Source organism: Myotis nattereri (genome assembly GCF_964212035.1).
Source record: "Myotis nattereri genome assembly, chromosome: 1".
Classification (NCBI taxonomy): domain Eukaryota; kingdom Metazoa; phylum Chordata; class Mammalia; order Chiroptera; family Vespertilionidae; genus Myotis; species Myotis nattereri.
In genome coordinates, this window is record NC_138075.1 from 199,531,632 (window position 1) to 199,552,148 (window position 20,517).

The following is a 20,517-nucleotide window of genomic DNA, read 5'->3' on the forward strand; positions in this document are numbered from 1 at the left end:
TGTCCTTTTGACTTGCCACCATTCTTTTGTGTGTTTTTTTTTTTTTTTTTTCAGGACTTCCTTTACTTTTAGGCACTGCAAGATCTCCCAGGTTCCTCTTGTATTTTCCCTGACTTATCCCTAGAATTAGCCATTTCTCCAAGGATCCATGTTTCCTTTTATTTGAGAACTAGAGGCCTGGTGCATGGATTCGTGCACCAGTGGGATCCCTCTACCTGACCTGTGGGGACTGGGCCGAAACCGGCTCTCTGACATCCTCCAAGGGGTCCCGGATTGCGAGAGGGCACAGGCCAGGCTGAGGGACCCCACTGGTGCACAATTGGGGCTGGGGAGGGACCATGGGAGGGCTCCAGGGCGTGTCCAGCCCATCTAGCCCAGTCCCAATTAGCTGGACCCCAGCAGCAAGCTAATCTACTGGTTGGAGCATTTGCCTCTGGTGGTCAGTGCACGTCATAGCCATTGGTCGACCAGTCGAATGAATGGTTGGACACTTAGCATATCAGGCTTTTAGTATATAGGATATTAGAAACTTAGATCTGACCACTGGGTGTGCTCATTGCTACTGGGGTGTCACTGCTTCTAGAACCTGCTAGTGGACAGAGTTAGGAAATGCGTTATGTATAGCAGTCCATGTTGCACACATGTCTGTATTTCTGTATCTACATTTGCTTCCATAGTAAAGCTTTTTTTTTTGAGCACTTCTATTTTGCTGTGTTACCTAAGTGAGAACATGATTTGCTGTCTTCTATGGGGGGAAGAAAGTGAAAATGGAGAACTTGACAAAAATAATTTAAGAGCTCAGCCATCTTCTAAGTATATCATGTCCATTTAGAAATAAAGAGATTATAAGAGGCTAAGGAACTAGATAGAGGAACAGTCAGGATTGGATTCAGGCTGATTGAGATGGAGCCTCCTTACTTCCGATGCATCGCATGCCTCTTTCTGACTGATCAGTACTTTTGGCTTTGTATTCAACTCCATAATTAACTTCTTGGAATGCAGTGAGCAGATGAGAACAAAATTTTAGGAATTGGTGTGCTCAGGTATTACCTAGCCAACGGAAGTCTGCTGGAGTGACACTACTAAGGGATTTTGCTCTCTAGCAAAACATATCTTAGATTTACAACTTGGGAGTGATGCTTTGATGGACAGATGTTGGTGAGTGAGTCTTTTCAAATGATTATGATGATTGTCCTACTGTTTTTCCTTTTAGAACTATCTCTTAAAAAATCCTTTTGTTCTGGGAGAGATTCATAGGCCTTCTGTAGCAAAGATACTTGATGTGTATACACTTGCTTTGAACCGGTTTGGCTCAGTGGATAGAGCATCAGCCTGCGGACTCAAGGGTCCCAGGTTCGATTCTGGTCAAGGGCATGTACCTTTGTTGCGGGCACATCCCCAGTGGGGAGTGTGCAGGAGGCAGCTGATCGATGTTTCTCTCTCATCGATGTTTCTAACTCTCTCTCCCTCTCCCTTCCTCTCTGTAAAAAATCAATAAAATATATTTTAAAAAATAGAAATGGGATATAAAACAATGAAGGAATCTGCTTAATGTCACCCAAGGAGTTGGAGATAGAGTAAGATGTAAGAAAAAAAAAAAAAAAGAAAGAAAATACCACAAACCCCACAGCCCTTCTTTTAACAGGCCAACAACACAGCTCCTTTCTTTTAAATTGTGTTTGGCAACTTGTAAAGCAAAGAAAGAATACTTGAAGGTTCCTCTCAGGAGAATCCTGAAGCTATAGAACAATTCTAGGATGCCTTCAAAACTTTCAGTGTTTCCTTTGAGAAGTGGGTGTGTTTATACTTGATGAATCCTGTCTTGTCATCATGTAACAGTAAAGTCTCTGTTCTGTTCTTTACAGTTGTACTTTATTCATTCCAAAGGCTTACCATTTTATTTTGTGTGATACATTGTGAACATCCAAGATTTTTAGTGGAAATAAATGGCAACAGCTGTTTTTTGTGTACCAAATAATATAATTGTGAATCATAACCTTGACATGATACTAGTATATCCAAATTTTTTCCAGGTGTAGAAGTGATTTGACAAGAAAAGCTTGTTTTGGGTGGTCATCCCAATACAGAGTCATATTCTGCTTCTTGCTGCCAACTTCATTTAGAAGGAGAGAGAGTTTCCTAGATCTTTCTTTATCCTAATACTCCCATATTCACATGGATTTTCCTCTTTAAAATAGTGCATGTTCACCTATATAAACCAACACCCTGGAGTCCCATCTTCCTTTCCTGCTTTATTATTCTCTATTTTACCATCATCTAATATATTTTCTATTTTACTTCTTTAGCTTTTTAATTGTCTATTTCCCCCAACTAGACTGTAAGCTCTATGAGAGCAGGGGATTTGTTTTGTTCACTGCTGTATCCGCAGACCTAGAATAGTACCTGAGATAGAGTAGATGCTTAATGAATACTTCTGAATGAATAATGTGAAAGTTGCAAGTTGTGATCATTTGTCCCCTGGTTTTAATTTAAGTACAAATAGTTAAGTTTTATTTTATAGAGTTATTTTATATTATAGATGAAATTAAATCACACTCTTTAAAATGGGATTTATCTATTCACCCCAAATCTCAGAATCTGTACTACAAATGTGCATAGTGCTTTGGAAGTTATGCAGTTTACTGCAGTAATGCAATACTATTTTCACATGCGAGGAATTTTGAAATTCTCTTCTAACTACCACTCAAGAAACTGGTGGAAGAGCTAAAAGCAAGAATGTTTTCAAGGTATTAGGTGAATTACCTTCATACTAATCCAAAAATATCTTGAACCCCAAGTGACATTACCCAGTTTGATCCCTTATTCTGTTCACCAGAATTAGGAGAAAATGGATTCTCATTATTATATTAAAAAAAACAACAACACCTATTCAGGCTGATATTTACCAATATCGAGGATATTAAAAAGAATATGCTGCAAAAGCTGAGGTCATTCTTCTGAAGGAATGTCAGCACTCATTTGGATATATAGAAACTGACATGTTTTTATTTGTAATCATTTACTTTACAAATATATTAATTTTACTTTAAATTTCTAGTGTCTGCAGTACTTGTATTTTTAATTTTGAAACTAGTAGACTCTGTTTAAGCAATATGTAAGATAATATAAAAGGGTCTACAACTTGAATACCTGATTTATAAAATAGATCTTTCGCCCTAGCCAGTTTGGCTCAGTGGATAGAGCATTGGCCTGCAGACTGAAACGTCCCCGGTTCGATTCCGGTCAAGGGCACATACCGCCTCGGTTGCAGGCTCGATCCCTGTGGGTGAGAGGCAACCAATCGATGTTGCTCTCTCACACTTGTTTCTCTCTCTGTGTCTCTTCCCCTCCCTTCCACTCTCTCTAAAAATCAATGGAAAAATAACCTTGGGTGAGGATTAACAAAAAACACACACTAGACTTTCAAAACAACAACTCTAAAGTCAGACTTCATGCAGTTTTCTCTCCAGGACGAGACAAACAAATAAGAAGCAATCTAGACTGTGAACATCTAAGAGTTGTTTGCACCCTATGTGATGTAGTGCATAAATTACATCTTTGTACAAACGACGTATTTTCACATTACCACCTTTTATTTCAGAGCATCGGGGAGTCGACGATGCCTGTTGTGTTAAATCAGCTGCTGCCCATGATTAAGCCTTCGAATCAAAGGTCCGACGATGACTACAGCCCCGAAGAGCTGTTGGTCCTCTTCATATACATTTATTCTGTCACTGGAGAGCTCACAGAGGACAAAGCCCTGGCTGAGACAGAAGAAAAAGTGAAGAAAGCACTGGCTCAAGTCTTATGTGAGGAGTCTGAGTTGTCGCCTTTGCTGCAAACAATCACAGGTGCGTGCTTAACAAAGATATAAGACATAAACATCAGTGATACAGAAAACAGGCTTAAAAATAAAAGCCATTTCAGCCCTGGCTGGTGTGGCTCAGTTGGTTGGAGCGTCATCCCGTATACCAAGAGATGGCAGGTTCAATTCCAGGTCAGGGCATATACCCAGGTTGCAGGGGAGGCAACCGAGCAATGTTTCTCTCTCACATCGATGTCTCTCTCTCTCTCTTTCTCCCTTCCTCTCTCTAAAATCAATAATAAAATAAAAATAATAACAGCCATTTCAGAAAGAGGATGTAGTCATGTTCTTTGGAATGGTTTGGAATTTCATAAGGTCTGATGGATGCTAGCTAGACTTTAGGATCAGAGGTTCGCACTGCGATATATTTTTTTCCAGTTGTGGGAGTGAAATGGCTTTTAGTGGCTCCTAAGATATTACACAATGTTATAGGATTAAAAAGTTTCCATATTCCAGAGTAGTTTCCTATTTTGATTTCTCATATTTCATTTTGAATCTGAATTAATTAATTAATATCCAAACAGCCTAGTAAAGTAGACTGTGTTAATTGGGGAGAAATGTAAAATTAAATATCATAAAATCTAACTTTTCACTGCTGGTAAGACCTGTGATATCACTCAGCGAGACATTCATTTGTTTTATTCTATATCAAATTCAATATTTTTTATTTTCTGTAAATATAATTTAGTGTGGACTGAGCCTGGTTCTGTTTGAAAGTCAGATGTTATTAAAACTTACCCATAAAACTTAAATGCTTTAAAAACATACCGAGTTTCCATTCACTAATGGGTGTGTGTGTAGGTGTGTGTAGACCTCTCCGTTCAGGAAGGCTCCGCTGAGGCAGCTGGTGTAACTTCCAGCTTTTCCTCCTGTCCCCTGTTGCGCCTCCCTGGGGTGCATCCAGATTGCTCCCGCGCATGTGTGTTCTCCTTCGTGCCCACCGCTGACCTTTCCTCTGTGTGGTTATGGAAAATGAGACCCTGATGAGATGGAAACCAAATCAAGTTTCCACAGAGATGAGCTTAGTGTAGAACCTGTTTGCCAACTTAAAATCTACTTAAGGAAAACGTGTGGAATTTGTTCCCATTTCATTTAGGTACAGCACTAGACGTGATTACTTGTGTTTGGCTGTAGACAAGTCTTGAAGCTTTAATATGGTTTATACAGTGCTAAGAACAGTGATTTGATTAAAAGTAAAATTGAATGCTATGAGAATTTAATTGGAGGTTATTCTTGAAATGTGTAATTTCAGAAACAGACAACAAAAATGGTGTGTTTTAGCTGAGGCTGTTTGGATAGCTTTTCTGTAGCATTAGTAGTTCCTTTATTATTTTGGGAGTTGAAGTCATGCTGTACAAGTATTCATTTAATATTTGCTCGAGGTGCTTATTGACCTAGCATTTCATTCTTTATTAGTTTCTATATTTATGATTGCTCAGGATATTGCCTTTTCTTGCTTTTAACTGTGATTTCACATTTTAACAAAAACACTTCTGTACATTCATGTTTGCATTAGGAAAATTTGTATGTGTAGTAGTTGAAGAATTAAAAATTTGTGGAATTTTAGTATGTTTAAAATTTCTAGAGATACCGTATTTTGTAATACTGAGTATACATTTCTCCCTGGATTAACTTTGCATGTACAGCTTAAACTGGATGAATAAGATATGGTGCTTAAATTTGACTCAAATGAACTTACCAGTGGAACACACGTGCACTAATCAACCTCTGTGCACCCAAAAGGACTTGACTTCTGAAGATAGACTTTGACTTTGCCGGTTAGACATCCCCTCATTAAATAGGTTGTAAAGTGGTGTCCTGAGAAGTAGGGTTCATGTGTGCAGCTAGCTGCTGAGGAGGATGTGTAATCTGCATCCAGTGATAACAGGTAATAGGGTGGTGTTGAGGCTGTCGTGACTCAGTCTTGTGGAATAGGATGGGATACCCCACTTTGTACTGGAAGAATCGAATTGCTTTTAAATGAGCTTATTGTGGAACGAGGTTAGCCTGGCTTTTTACCATGAACTTGCCCACAGAGTTGTGCTTATGTTATTCCAACTTAGTTTAGGCTTATTTGTTACTGGGTGGCAGAATTCATTTTATGCCTTGTGCACATTTTGTGGTTGATGATGAGTTGGTTAAAAAGTATTATTGAAAATAAGCAATGAGTCAATATAAGAATTCTGCTTTTTATAAAATGCTATAATTTTACTGCTCTTAACTGTTGATAGGATCAAGAGAGCAACACTATTTCTGCGCTTAAAAACCTAAGCATGTTATCATCACCCAGTTGCTGAGTGATAGAGCCAGGATTTGAATCCTGGTGTTCGGGATCTAGAACCCACATCTTAAAACACAAAATTCTAAACCCGCTGCGACCTCACTTCCATAACCCCTGCATTTATTATATTCTCTAACTTAGACTTGCTTACACTTATTGTGTTAAGCCATGCATGCTCAACCATTCCTCCATGTTCTTGTTTTCTGAACAGTGAATTAACATTTGGTTAATATTTTAGATATTGTTTGTGCACTTGAATCTGTCTATAATAGCTACTTATAGATGTTTCTGTATACCTTCCTATTTTTATGCATGTATCCTCTTTGTTTCTGCATTGCTATAAAGAAATTAAATTATCATTTCTAGTCATTGAAATCTATTGGTTGTCTAGCTTTACTAAAACAGGATTAAGCAAACTTAATTTTTTTATTTCAGTAATATCTCTTGACAATACTTTGTATGTAAAATTCATATTTCCTTTTATATGTTAAGTATGTAATTTAATTTTGACAATTTATTTTCTTTTTCCCTATTCTTCCCTTTATGGAAAGGACAATGAGAAATTGTAACTGGCAAATCAAAACAAAACTTCAGCATGGTCAATGGCAACCTACTACTTTCTTTTTAATAGATACTTTTTGGGAGAGTGGTAGGCAAAAACTCTCTTTTTCTACTCACACAAAATAACAAGGGCTGGCTGTCTGGGTGTCAGTGATGGGAGCTGAAGAAAGAAAATTGGTGTGGCCTAAATAGGTCCTTTAATGTTGTCCTTTCTCAGCCTTGCTAACTTCAAAGAGGGTATCATATCAGTTTCCATATACATTAGTGTTTGCATGGCAGTCACAAGAGAAAACAAAGGAAAACCATTTGAACTCTCTGCAGAGAATGAACTCAAAATGCGAATTTTAAAGATCTGTACAGACTTGAAATGGCGTCCTACAGGAAAGCATAGGGCTCAGAGGCAGAAATTCTTGTGTTAGGATCCTCTGCCATTTCCTAGCAGTGTGTATTATGGGACAAATCATCCATCTTTGATAATAAACACGAGTGCCCAATTGACCACTCATGATTTTGTCAAGAATAAGGCAGTGTTATGTGTGTGAGCTACTTTTTGATCCATGTATTATTGTTAATACCTCATTCCCCCCCCCCTTGATATTATTATTTTGATAGCATCTAGTTGTCATATAGGGTAGTGCATTGTGATGCACACAGGCGGTGGGAATGTTTGCATAGTATACTGAGGTAAATAGGCAGGACTCTTGTGGACAGAGGCAACTAGCCCTGGGGGTTCTGGCCATTCCAGGCTTTACCCAGTTGACCTGTGAACTGAAGTGAAACAACAGCTTGGCACACCTGGAACCTATTAGGGGCAAATCAGTGTGCTAAGATTGGTTGGTCAGAAGGCTCTGGAATCAGAAGCAAAGACAAACAAAACTTGCATATGGATTTTAATATCCCAAACTATTTTGGAAAAATTTCTTTTTGGTAAACAATTTTTATATTATTCATTGACTTATTTCCCCAAATTTTTATACTATCTTTAAAGAAAATGTCAATAGGGGTTTTATGTATTTAGTGACCTTTAGAGTAAAGCTAGGGAATTAATAATTTAAGGTATCTAAAAATTATGTGGTTCAAGATAGAGCCATAATAATGCCATAGAAACTGTAACTTATATTTGTTAGACTCTTCTTTTACTTCCTGTTTTTAACTTGAGATTATCAGTTACTGTATTATTGCATTAGGATTGCACCTGGATATATGGAATGGAAAATTTACCAAATTAGCTTAACAAAGAGGGATTTATTTTTCTCAACAGGGAGTTCAAAGACAGGCAGCAGGACTCTTTCTGGATTCTTTCTCCCTCTCTCCTTTCCCTCCCTTCTTTCCTCCTTGAAGGCATGGTTTTGTCATCATGGTCCTAAGATGGGCACTTTTTCTTGACATATTGTATCCATGCTTCAGTCAAGAGGTGAGAAAGGATGAAAGTAAAAGGCATATAGTAGCTTTGCCAGTGTTGCTCAATGGTTGAGCATCAACCCATGGACCAGGAGATCACAGTTCGATTCCCCAATGGGGCACATGCCTGGGTTGCAGCCTTGATCTCCAGTAGGGGAAAATTGATGATTTTCTCTCATCATTGATGTTTCTATCTTTCTCTCCCTCTCCCTTACTCTCTCTGAAATCAATTTTTAAAAAAAGGCATATAGTAGTGCACTCTCCTTTTTTGTATTAGGAAAACAATACTCTTTCTGTAAGTCCTACCCAAAAGACTTGCATCATTGGCTAGAACTGGGTTTCATGATCACTTCTGGCTATAGGAGAATCTGATGGGTGTTTTTAACTGGGCATCTGTTTGTCATGAACAAAATCAGGGTTCTGTTGGAAGAAAAAGGGTGAGAATGGACATTAGGTAAGAAACTTGTATTTGCTGCAGTTATCATTATAGGCTCCCCTGACAGAGGAAATTCTAAGGCAAAATAATATCCTGTGGAGTGATGCCCAATATTGTTATAATATTGAAATGTCCTTTAAAAGCATTTACTGAAATGATATGCTATTGGGTGCTAGTATCACCAGACATATCACAGATAGTTTCAACTATCAATGTTTATTGAACCATGTGTGTATACCTAATGTTATTCTAAGCATAAAACCTTTGGGGGCAGTGGTAGTAGAGTGGAAAGGCTCTGAGCACAGGATTTGGAGTCAGGTGGACCTGAGGTGTGGTTCTGACCCTGGATCTCAATAATTGTGCGATCATGAGTAGGTCATTTAACGTTATCAATTTTCAGTTTCCTCATAAATAAAATGGAGATAGTAATAATACCAAACTCATGGGATAAAATAATCCAAGTACTTGGTACAGACCCTGGTGCCTAATGTGTCATCTGTATATATTATCTGTCATCATTATGTTTATCATTATTGTTATTTTATTGTTGTCATCACCAATATTTTCATCAGGCAATATCTCTTTTCAAATAGCTTTTGGTCATTTTAGAGATAACACAGAAAATAGTACAAAACAACATAATATTATACAAAATATAACTAAGCATCCAAATGTACGAATTTTAATGCTATGATGACTTGGTATTAAATGACATCTATGAACAGTGAATTTCAGCTTACTGAATCGGGTCTGTCAAATAGAATCCTATATAGACAAGGATTGGGGAAATATCAGGTAATAATAGCATTATAACATCTGACAATCCTAGATAATACTGTAGTGTTCAAAGAATTTTCATATACAGTATCTGTTTTGCTAGGAAAAGAATATATAATTTTGAGCCCATAAACTCAAGTCTACAAAATGTACCCCAAATCTGAGCTCAACTGAGATATATCTATAATGCTGAGTTCTCTTTGAGATAATTTATTCACAAATATACTACTAGTATTTTAAACATGGTTTGGGGGAGAATATAAAATTGTATCTACATTTGGAAATAGTGAAGTCGCATTTTTTACTGTGTTCACATTTTTCCATGGCAGTTCCCTCTCTAATAAACCTTTCGTTTTTAGGTAAAACCTAGGTACATTCTTGGGAGGTCCTGTAGTTGCCTGGGTTTATGATATGTGTAAGGACTCACACGCATATGTTATTATGATTTATGGGTGGAAAGGTTCTCGATAATTATCTAGGCTATTCACTTTGCGCATGCGAAATCAAGGCTGTCTTGCCTCAAATCACCACCCAAGAGCCTGTTCAATACAAGCATGGAACTGGACTGTGTCTCCTGGTTCCCAGTAGAATTCTTTTTACCGGACCAGTGAGTCCCAAGCTTGGGCTCATGGACCCCTGGGAAAAATAAGACTTAGAGCAAAAGGTTCACTGCTCCACATGTGCTTTATACATCATCCATAAACTAAGTATTATTCGTCACATATGAATATGCAAATATTTGTGGTGCTATTGTGATTTACGATATATAAATTCATTTAAAGATATTGCTGAGGTTATAGAATTTTTCCTTTGTATGTTTCAGTTGACAGATACCAAAAGCATAATTACATGGTATCCCCATACTTTATAAATGTTTGAAACCATGGGTTGCAAGAGGAGTTTCAAATTCAAATGCATACAAGTAATATAAGTAAAATGGGTTAGGTTTTAGAAAAACAACTGTGAAAATACAATAATAATTAGCCAAGGATATTCAGTCTTAAAGAAGAAGGCAATAGGGAATGGTGGGGACTGTGTCAAACTGGGGATTCTTTAATTGTTGCCAGGGGAGCATAAATCTGATGTGGTCACTCTATCAATAAATCAGACCGTGGCCAGTGTTGCTCAGTTGGTTTGCGTCACACCATGCACCAAAGATTGCTGGTTTGATTCCCAGCTAGGGCACCAATAGTCAGCAGATGGATCAGAGGGGGAAAAAAAGAAAAGAAAAGAAAAGAAAAAAGAGAAGAGAAGAAAAGAAAAAAGAGAGAAATCAGGAATCTGAATTTTTTAAATTTAAAATTAACCAATTTTAAGAAATTGGCTCATTTTCTAAAACACTGTACGAGTCAAAAGATGTTACTAAAGGCCAAAATTCAGCCTATGGATCTCCAGGTTGTAATTTTTATATGAGATACTGCTTCAGGTATCGATTACAAAGGAAAGCCTTTGAATCTCTACTCTAGGACTTACTAGAAATCTGAAAGATCTCCAGGCAGATGAAATGATACTCTACAGTTTTATCAGAAACCATAGGAAGGGACCTAGTGACCTCCTTTTTTGACTTCTTTTAACTAAAGGGAAAAAAAAAAATCACTTTTGTTTAAATGTTAATCTGGCATAAATTTACCGGTGAGGCAGCATAGGTTTTCTTTCCAAATAGATTCTGTAAAGATACCATCTAAGTGGAAGTAGATTTCTCACAGAACTCTGTTTATTGGACAGAAAATTCTAGGAGGCAGTTTGAGTTTAATAAAAGGAAGAAAATAAAGCCAGCCAAAAAGTCCGGCTCATCCCCATGAGGAGCTTCCCACCACAAGGAGCAGATACTGGGACGTAGGCGTTGGCAGGAATTGTACTCAAATGTGAAGAGTTGAATTTTGAGGAAGGGATGGTACATAAGTTCTCAAATTCTGTGGATGGTATTTTTCTAGCTAGATCTGTAGCTGTGCTTCCTTAGCTATGTAATGCCCAAAACTTTGGCTTAAAATAATGGCCGGATTCTTGTTACTCTCACTGGAATAATCAGAACTTCACACTGATTTAGATAAAAATCTATAAATTACCATGATTTTTAACATCATATTCTGTTTTTAAAGTATTGATTTTGAGCCATTTTGTTTCCTAAGCTTTTGCTTCTCTATTCCTTCTCACTTGTCCATGACCCTGTGCCCTGTCCACATTAACCACATATAATAACGAGGAAAGGCAGGTCCCGTTTGGAAATTACCATTCTTAAGGACACTGGGAAGGAACGCGTAGTCCAGTGAGCTCTCAGCTGGAGTTCACTTGCATTCCCAAATAGATGTCTAGTAACAGACGAGAGTCTCTTTATCAACTTCAGATGAGGAAGGAGTTGAGCATTTGTTTTCAATAGGTTGTGTAAGATAGCTCATGATATTTTAAGTTCTGCTTTACAATGGAAAACATGTATGCACCCTTATCCATATAAAACAAAGCCAAATTCTACAGCCAAGGGTAAAATCCTATTGCAATAATTTGTTTATGACAGCTTTCTTCCTTTGAAAAGTTCAGGTAATCATAGACCATATAAAATTATTATTGCTCTTCGTGGCTGCCACTTTATTATAAAACCTTGCATCTCCATTAGCACAAGACATAGACACTTTGTTTATTACGTTAGTAGAGGTATGTCTTTCAAACAAAGCTTTTTTCATAGTTGGCCAAGTACTTTTCCTAGCCTTGTAGAAAGTTAGTGTTCTTAGTAAAATATGAAGTACTTCCAAACAGAATTGTAAAAGATGAGGAGCTAATACGGATTTCTCCTTGTATGCTTCCTTTTACTCTATAACCTCTGCATTCTTTCCTCACCTCACAGCTTTCCCTCAGTAATTCATCACATTCAGAATATGCACTTTTGCAGATTTTTGCTCCTAAGGGCACTATTCCGATTGAAAAACGGTTTTCAAGATTTCACAAATCTTTCCCTCGAGAAGTTGTTCTTTAGATCGTGAGCATTCCTATTGGCTTGGCAATGACAAGGCTGGTGGTGTGGTAAGTGGAAGAGTGACCCTAAAAGTGCATCACCAGTCTTCATGTTACCCACACTTGAACGAAAGCTTTAGTTCATTAGAGTAAGTGACAGTGTACAAAATCATGACTGTAGAATCCACACACTCCGCTGAAGGAAGACTTCAGGATGTAGGGAAAATTCATTTCAGAAGGGAGTCTGCCTCATCTCTTGGTTCTAATTTATGGGCTTTCAGTTATTGTGGCATTCAGAACTAGACTTTTTATTAGGAATACACCTTCACTTCACATTTCAGATTTCTTGTTTCAGGGCTCCCAAAGCAAAACAAAACAGAAACCATACTGTTGTTTTCCATTATGGTTTGCAACACTGTTTGGTATAAATAGGGTCTATTTTTCCCCTCTAGATTTCTAAGATTTCTGCTGGAAACTCTGATGAAGAACATATGTCTGCCCTAAATCACTCCCGTGAGAAATGTTGGAACTGTTACATTTAGTTTTACTGTCCAGCATATTAAAATAGTTCACCACAGCACATATTACAAAAAGCTATATCAAGTGAAGTTTAAAATATTTAGTTCATATTTAAAATATATCACAAACTGTGAAGACAGATATTTAGAGCTGCCTATTACGGTGGCAAACTAGTTAAGTAATTTTGCTAACATATTAAGGGATCACTACAAATTACTTTCTCAAGTACTTAATTTTTCCATGGCACATCATTATAACGTCGTTCTTAACTAAGACACTGGAATGGATCTTTTTGCACTGATATTTTTATGTGCAAAATGCATAAGACATACTGTCTATATCACTTAATTTTGTATCTACACATGATGCCAATAATCATAATTGTATGGGTGACAGAGATTAATTATTGCTGATTCTTAACTGCATATTAGATGTTACATAAATGTCTCAGTCAAGAAAAAGAAGAAATGGATTGCATAGCAGGGGTTCTCAAACTTTTTAAACAGGGGGCCAGTTCACTGTCCCTCAGACCGTTGGAGGGCCGGACTATAGTTTTAAAAAAAAACTATGAACAAATTGCTATGCACACTGCACATATCTTATTTTGAAGTAAAAAAATAAAATGGGCGCCGAAACCGGTTTGGCTCAGTGGATAGAGCGTCGGTCTGCGGACTGAAAGGTCCTAGGTTCGATTCCAGTCAAGGGCATGTACCTGGATTGCGGGCACATCCCCAGTAGGAGCTGTGCAGGAGGTGGCTGATCGATGTTTTTCTCTCATCTATGTTTCTAACTCTCTATCTCTCTCCCTTCCTCTCTGTAAAAAATCAATAAAATATATTTAAAAACAAACAAACAAACAAAAAAACGGGAACAAATACAATACTTGTATTTGCATGTGGCCCGCGGGCTGTAGTTTGAGGACCCCTGGAATACAGGGTAGTTTTCTTAACCACACAGCGATAGGCCAGATAGGAGAGATGGGGTCTGGTTGAAAAGTGGGGAGGGGGCCTTATATCTACTAAATATGCCCCTAGATCTGTCACCCGAATGTAAGTCACTTAGCTTGCTTCAATCTCAGGATCTTCCTCATAAAATAGGAGTCGCTTTAGGTGAATCTAAGGTCCCTTTTTTCTATTCCATTCTATGGTTCTAGTTTGATATGCTTGTTATTTTAACCCGAGTCAGTATACTTCCTTCCCTATTTTTAAATCAGCTCTTCTTCAATACCCCTCTGCCTTTTTCAGGATGCCTCTATCCTCCCAGGAGGTAAACAGTGGAGTCATTGACTCAACTTCACCCCCTGTAGCCCATCTCTATTTCCTTGGAGATTCTGTTTACATCTCTCCAAAGATGCTTCTTTATCCTCAGGCACACACTGGCCCATGGACTTCTCTCAGCATCCCTGACTCCACACATACCCATTCATTCATCCTGCCTACTGATGGATGCCAGCCTAACATTCTTAAATTTAATTTTATATGTTATTACCTATACTTTAAGGTTTTTCCTCCACTATTACAGTCATATCTTCTCATTGTAGAAAATTTGGAAATGTAAAGAACAGTGTAGAGGCCATATATAAATTTCATTTTATTGAGTACCTATGAAAAACACATATTTGCTGCTTATGGTCTTCTTCTTTTTTTCTACCAAATTATTTATTTTATTCTTTATTTATATTTCTTTATTGATTTCAGAGAGAAGAAGAGAGAAGGAGAGAGAGATAGAAGCATCAGTGATGAGAGAGAATCATTGATCGGCTGCCTCCTGCACACCCCCCACTGGGGATCAAGCCATAACCCAGGCATGTGCCCTTGGCCGGAATCAAACCTGGGACCCTTCAGTCCGCAGGCTGACGCTCTATCCACTGAACCAAGCCTGCTTGGGCTATTTTATTCTTAGTAATTTAAAATCAGAGCACTTGGGTTATGAAGGTGATTAATACTTAGTCAAATATTCTGCTGATGTTTTCCATGTTGCTATTTGCCTTTCACATTTGCTCATATGGGAAGTCCAGAGACATAGCTGTATTTAGGAGAGTTGGGGCAGGGGCTCCAACGATATGATCAGGACTCTGGGTCCCAGATTTTCTGCCTTCTAAGTATGACCTCATTCTTTCCTATCACAACTGCCTCTGTGTGACCTCTCATCTTTCCTGCCATTCCTGGTTTATGTCATTCCAGATTAGCAACCCAGGGGAAAAAATAATCTTTTTTCTTCTAGGGGTTGTAGATCAATCCTAGGAAATGAAGCTGACTTTCAGTCACTGTTGCCAGGAGAAATGAGGTCCCTTTGACCAAGAAGAGTTGTGAGTGTTCATCACCCAAGGCCAAGTCTCCTTTCATCATCATATATTTGATCCCCTTTATGCAAATATACAGATGATGTATTATAACACTAGGAACATATATAAATTTATTAACCAATGTCACCCCAATAAATTCAATAAAATTTAAAATAAATAAACTAATTTAAAAAAATATATACTTCATTGATTTTTTTACAGAGGAAGGGGAGGGATGGAGAGTCAGAAACATTGATGAGAGAGAAACATCGACCAGCTGCCTCCTGCACACTCCCTACTGGAGATGTGCCCGCAACCAAGGTACATGCCCTTGACTGGAATCAAACCTGGGACCCTTAAGTTCGCAGGCCGACGCTCTATCCACTGAGCCAAACCGGTCAGGGCTAATTAATTTTTTTAAAGGATGAATCATGAGCCTCCTCACTGTTGTGTGGCAGCAGACAGGAAGGGGTGGGGCAGGGTTCTGAAGCAATGTGTAGTGGGTTGTGACTGACAGCCCATCATTGCCACTTAGAATAGGGGTAGGAGTGATTCTACAATGGAAGGGATACTAGCATACAAAAGCGAGATATGTCCACCATGAGAACATTCACTAATCAACCAGTTTTATATCTTTACATTAAAAAAAATACATCTTTCCTTTCTTGAGTTTAATATTATATCTGTAAATGGATGAAGGTGTCATTGACACCTGAGTAACTGCTTCAAGAGCAGGTATGTGTAGTCCTAAAATAACTGTCTGGAATTTTCGCGAATGTTAGAAAACAGCTTCGGAGCAACTGTCCACTAAAGTAATTCTTAGAACTAAAGCTGCTCTCACCATGTGGATGTCCCTCAGCACTCAAGTCGCAGTAACTGTGCCTGTCGTGCAGAGTTGTGTAATTATACACAATCCTTTGACTATAAGCTTTAGAAGGGCAGAGACTGTCGTTTGGATGGATTTTAAGGCTCCTTTCGTGTTTATATGTTCCTTAAAATATTTTTAGTCAGATTTCCCCCTGATTATAGAAATCTTACTTGCTTATTGTAGAATACTTGAAAGAACTTTTGCTCCTTAACAAACACAGAAAAAAAATAAAATTTACCCACGAGCCTACCACCCACTGTCAGGATTTTGATGTATATTTGATGATCTACTGATAAGTAGAAACTCAGATCCCATATATGCTTCCCAAGTGAAGGTTTCAGGCAGGATTTTGTGTTAAGTGTGTCCACAGTTTCTCTAGTAACGTCATAGTGCTGGAATAAAGAGGCACAGGTTTATTGTCATCATCAAGGTTTTAAAGCTAATATTGGAAAGGAAGTTGCCGAGCATGTTAGTGCTGAATCCGTGTTCCAGGTCCTAGGAGACATTATCCTCCTAGATCAGAATATAAAGTAAAATCAGAATATAAAGCAGGATCCGCTAAGCCTAAAAGGAGGACCATTAGGACCTTGGGTGGGAGGAAAATCATTTAGGGATAAGCAAGCAGTTCAGGTACTAAAATAGCAGCAGAAGAGAATTAAAAAGAGACACAAAGGGCCCTAGGCTTTGACTTATATTATTTTATTATGTGAGAATAGAAGATGAACATTTGAAAAGCCAGAAGGAGAACATATGTGTACAACAACAGTGATATCTCTGTGTATTTTAAAATGTAGTTCTAAAGGTAACCAAGGATGTAATTCCCACAGAAGCCTGACATTTCTGCCTTCGTGTATTGCCTGTTTATTCTGTTCTTAGCACCTGGACTGAATTGGTCCCAAACGGAATTGTAATTTTCACCAAACTGTTTATAAAATGAAGCCCCTTCTTTTTTTGTTTCTTTTTTCATTTTAAATACAAGACATATGCCTGCACCTTTTCGTCAGGCTCTTGAGTTGTTGCCAACCCGACAGAGAACCATCTGGAATAGAAACTGATATGGTGCAGTGTTCATGAACAGTTTACATTTTCCAACATGCACAATGGAGAGGGTTTTAATTTTTGAAGCTGTGGTTTTGTCCAAACTACACTCTGAAATAATTGGACTCTTTATTTCCTTATTTTTGTTGTGGTGGTTAAGAAAAAAATAATGAAATCCGATCTGTTTTTTAATGCAGTGATGTCAGATTCAGAGTTTCTATTTGGTACAAATCACCACCTTGCAAAGAATTCAATCTTTGGCCAAGAAAGGTTTTTTTTCCTGGTTAAAATGTGATTGGATACTTTTTAACTGGGAATACACACCCTTTCTGTCAAAGTACAGGCACGATGCGCCAAGTAAACAATAACGCTAGTCATTGTTCACAGTGTTTTGGTCACCTCTTTGATGTACAAGAAGTGAAGTACATGTTTTCATCTATTAAAAGAAGTTAGAACACTTTAAATGTTGTTCCAGAAGCAAATCACACAGCATCAATTTATTTTGTAATTGTATCTTTAATATTATTTGTAAACTTTAATCTATTGCTTGCTATCCCTGTTCCCTCTTCCTCCTTCCTCCCTCCTAATCTCACACTTCTGTGAGAAAACCAGTCACCTTGGGAGTTGCACACCATATTCTTGATTATTTCAAGTTGTTCTCCCTGAGAATTGCAGAAGCCCAGACAAAAATGACATCATCAGAGATGAGTCCAGCCTTTTATTTTAGAGAGGGATATTAATGACTTTTGACTTTAGAGTGATTATAGCATTTCAGAGCAGCAGCCCTTCCAGATATTAGAATGGAAGTGTTGAAGCTGTTATGTGTCCGGGCAGCTCTACATAGAGCTTAGAACAGAACAAAAACCATCCGGGTGTATTTGTTGGAGCTTTTTGGTAGGGTGGAACAAATCAAAATCAAAATATCTAATTCCTAATTACTTCCTTATTGTTATTATCTTTATAGTTCTTTCTTGAGCCAATTTATGCCTACATGTATTTTAAATTCAGATTCAATATATGAAAAATCAGGGGAAAATTCTGGGAATATACATAGATTTACTGGGTTTTTTTAAATTGTGTGTTTCTTTAAAGGACATGGCTCTTGTTTTGCAGTGAAAAACAGTGTTTTGCTTAAAATAATAGAATAGCAACAATGGGCATGATCAGGCTGAAAAAAATCTGGGCCATTCCTCTCCAGGGTGGGAGGAACTAGAAGCAGTTGCCAAGTAGTGTGCTACACCCACGCGTCCTGTCTCTGGACAAAGTGACGCACCCTTTGCACTGGACTGCACAGGCGTGAGCAGCGCCATTTCCTGTGCTCACCTTCTCACTCCGGAGGCCTTTTTAAAATTCTCTCGTGTCCTTTGCTCCAGCCACAGGCCTTTCAGTTCCTTAAGTACCTGGCTCTCACACCACACTGAGGTCCTTGCACACATAGGTGGGATGAACTTAACTTTCTTATACTTCTTTTCTCTGAAGAAACTCTTACAGGTTGGGTTATCACCTGACCCTCAGCTTTCGTGGGTCCAGCCATGGGAGGTTGGGTTGTCAGACGCCAGTGCATTTGCCTACATGGCAAGAAGAGCCCTGATAGACTTGTTCTCTCTCTTTCTCAAATACTAGCGCCATGCTCCCAGCACGCCGCCTGGTGCTAATAGATTTAATATTTATTTTTTACCAAAAATATCTGGACACAGCATCAAAGCCATCCTGTGAGATGATCTAGCTCACTGGGCTCATAGCCTAAAAGACACAGTGACATGGTGGGCCCTCTAATAGGACGAAGTCTTCCCAGCAATGTTCCGTTCTACTAAGCTCATCACAGGGCATATGGAGCCTTTGGTCTCCAGCTCCCAGGATGGGGATTCTTATTTTATTTATTTATTTATTTTTAATTTCTTAACTGCATTTTTAAAATTTACTCAAAGCCATATTAAACGTAGGATTTCACTGTACTTCCCATCCACTCTATGTAATCCAGTTACCAAAGGTTTTGGTTAACATTTCAGTAATGTAACACATTAAACTGCAATGCGAGGCATTTAACTTAATTTAGTATATCTTTTATTTCACAGAGATTTTTAAGCCATTACTATACAAATAAAATGTAAGTAGGAAATGAAGAACGTGTAAACATAAAAAAATACAGATCATAAAGGTCAGTTTAGATGTTCACTTCTCCACTTCTAAGAAGCAAAAGTAAATAAAGGAAAATCATTTACACATTTTACAATTTTATAAAATATCAAAAAGTAACAGGCAGTATAAAAACATTTTTATTACTAAATCCTTAAAAAATTATTCATATGACTGGGTATGATATTTAATATGGTTGAGCATGACTTATGAAAATAAATTTTCAACGAATTAAGATAATGTAGCCCATGTACTTAAGTTCTGAGTGGTTCAGCTTGACCCATCAAAAGGCAGGAGGGGGATTTTTAGGGTTAGGGTTACCACAGATGTGTCTGTGAAGATCCATTTGGGCTCTTTCCTAGAGTGGTGTCCAAGAACCGTTCTGCAAGCCAGCTGTATCAGAAGCACATGAGAGTTGTTTAGCATATAGCTTTGCAGGTTCTACCCAGACCTACCGGATCAGAAAGTTGAGTGGTCAGGTCTGGGGATCCATATGGAACTGGAGTAGTATGTTCTATCTGGGGCCCCCTTGATCAGGCCTGGGAGGGGCTTTCCCTGGAGACCTCATCCCACTTGAGGTACCCAGACTTCACCCTCTCTTCTGGAACACTTAACCAAGATCCCGGGTCATGGAATGCGATGGGAGTTGTCCACTGGAGTGGGTCAGTTGGCAGAGTCTTAGGTATCAACGAGCATCACTTCTTATAGGCACTCAATTGACTTGCTGGCTATGTCTGTCGCTGCCCATCACACACCTAAAAAGTAAAGGAGCTAGAATTCAAACTGAGGCCAAAGCCAGAATTCTTCATCTGTGCATGGTTGGGTATTAATTCTGGACTGAGCAGCTACAGCTACTCCTCCCACCTACTTATTCTGTCTGTTTCTCAATGTTTATTGTGACACAGCTGTTCCATTTAGCGGCTGAAGTTCTTGCCAGGATAGGGTTCTTAGGGGACTCTTTCTTCCCTTTCATGGTGAGTGAGCTGGAGCTTGTCAGCATGTCATGCTTCAGAAATCAGAATCCAGGATTATTTTCCCTTTAGATTTTTAAAAAATTTATCTTTATTGTTGAAAGTATTATAGATGTCCCCTTTGTTTATTTGTTTGTTTATTTGTTTTTCCCATTGACCTGCTCCACCCCGCTCCTGCTCCTCCCAGGCCTTCACCACTCTATTGCCTGTGTCCTTGGACTATGCATATAAGCATATAACTTCCCCTGTTAATCACTTTCTCCCCATCCCCAATTCCCTCTGAAATTCATCCCTTTAGATTTTTTTATTTGGCACCAAAGTAACTGAGTCTTGGGAAGTTATTCCTTAGGTTATCCCATTAGGCAAGGAATATGATGTGATGATAGCAGCTGAAATACTAAAAGCCACAATACACTTTGGAAAAGAAGACAAGA

At 38.3% G+C, this 20,517-nt stretch overlaps 1 protein-coding gene across 1 annotated transcript in view; it reads left to right on the plus strand.

Moving 5' to 3' along the window:
- Positions 1–20,517, plus strand: part of SCFD2 (sec1 family domain containing 2) — a 336,400-nt gene that overhangs the window by 107,381 nt on the left and 208,502 nt on the right. The window contains exon 5 of the mRNA XM_081088279.1: positions 3,602–3,851. Coding sequence (XP_080944405.1) covers positions 3,602–3,851 — 250 coding nt within the window. The remainder of the gene's footprint in view (positions 1–3,601; positions 3,852–20,517) is intronic.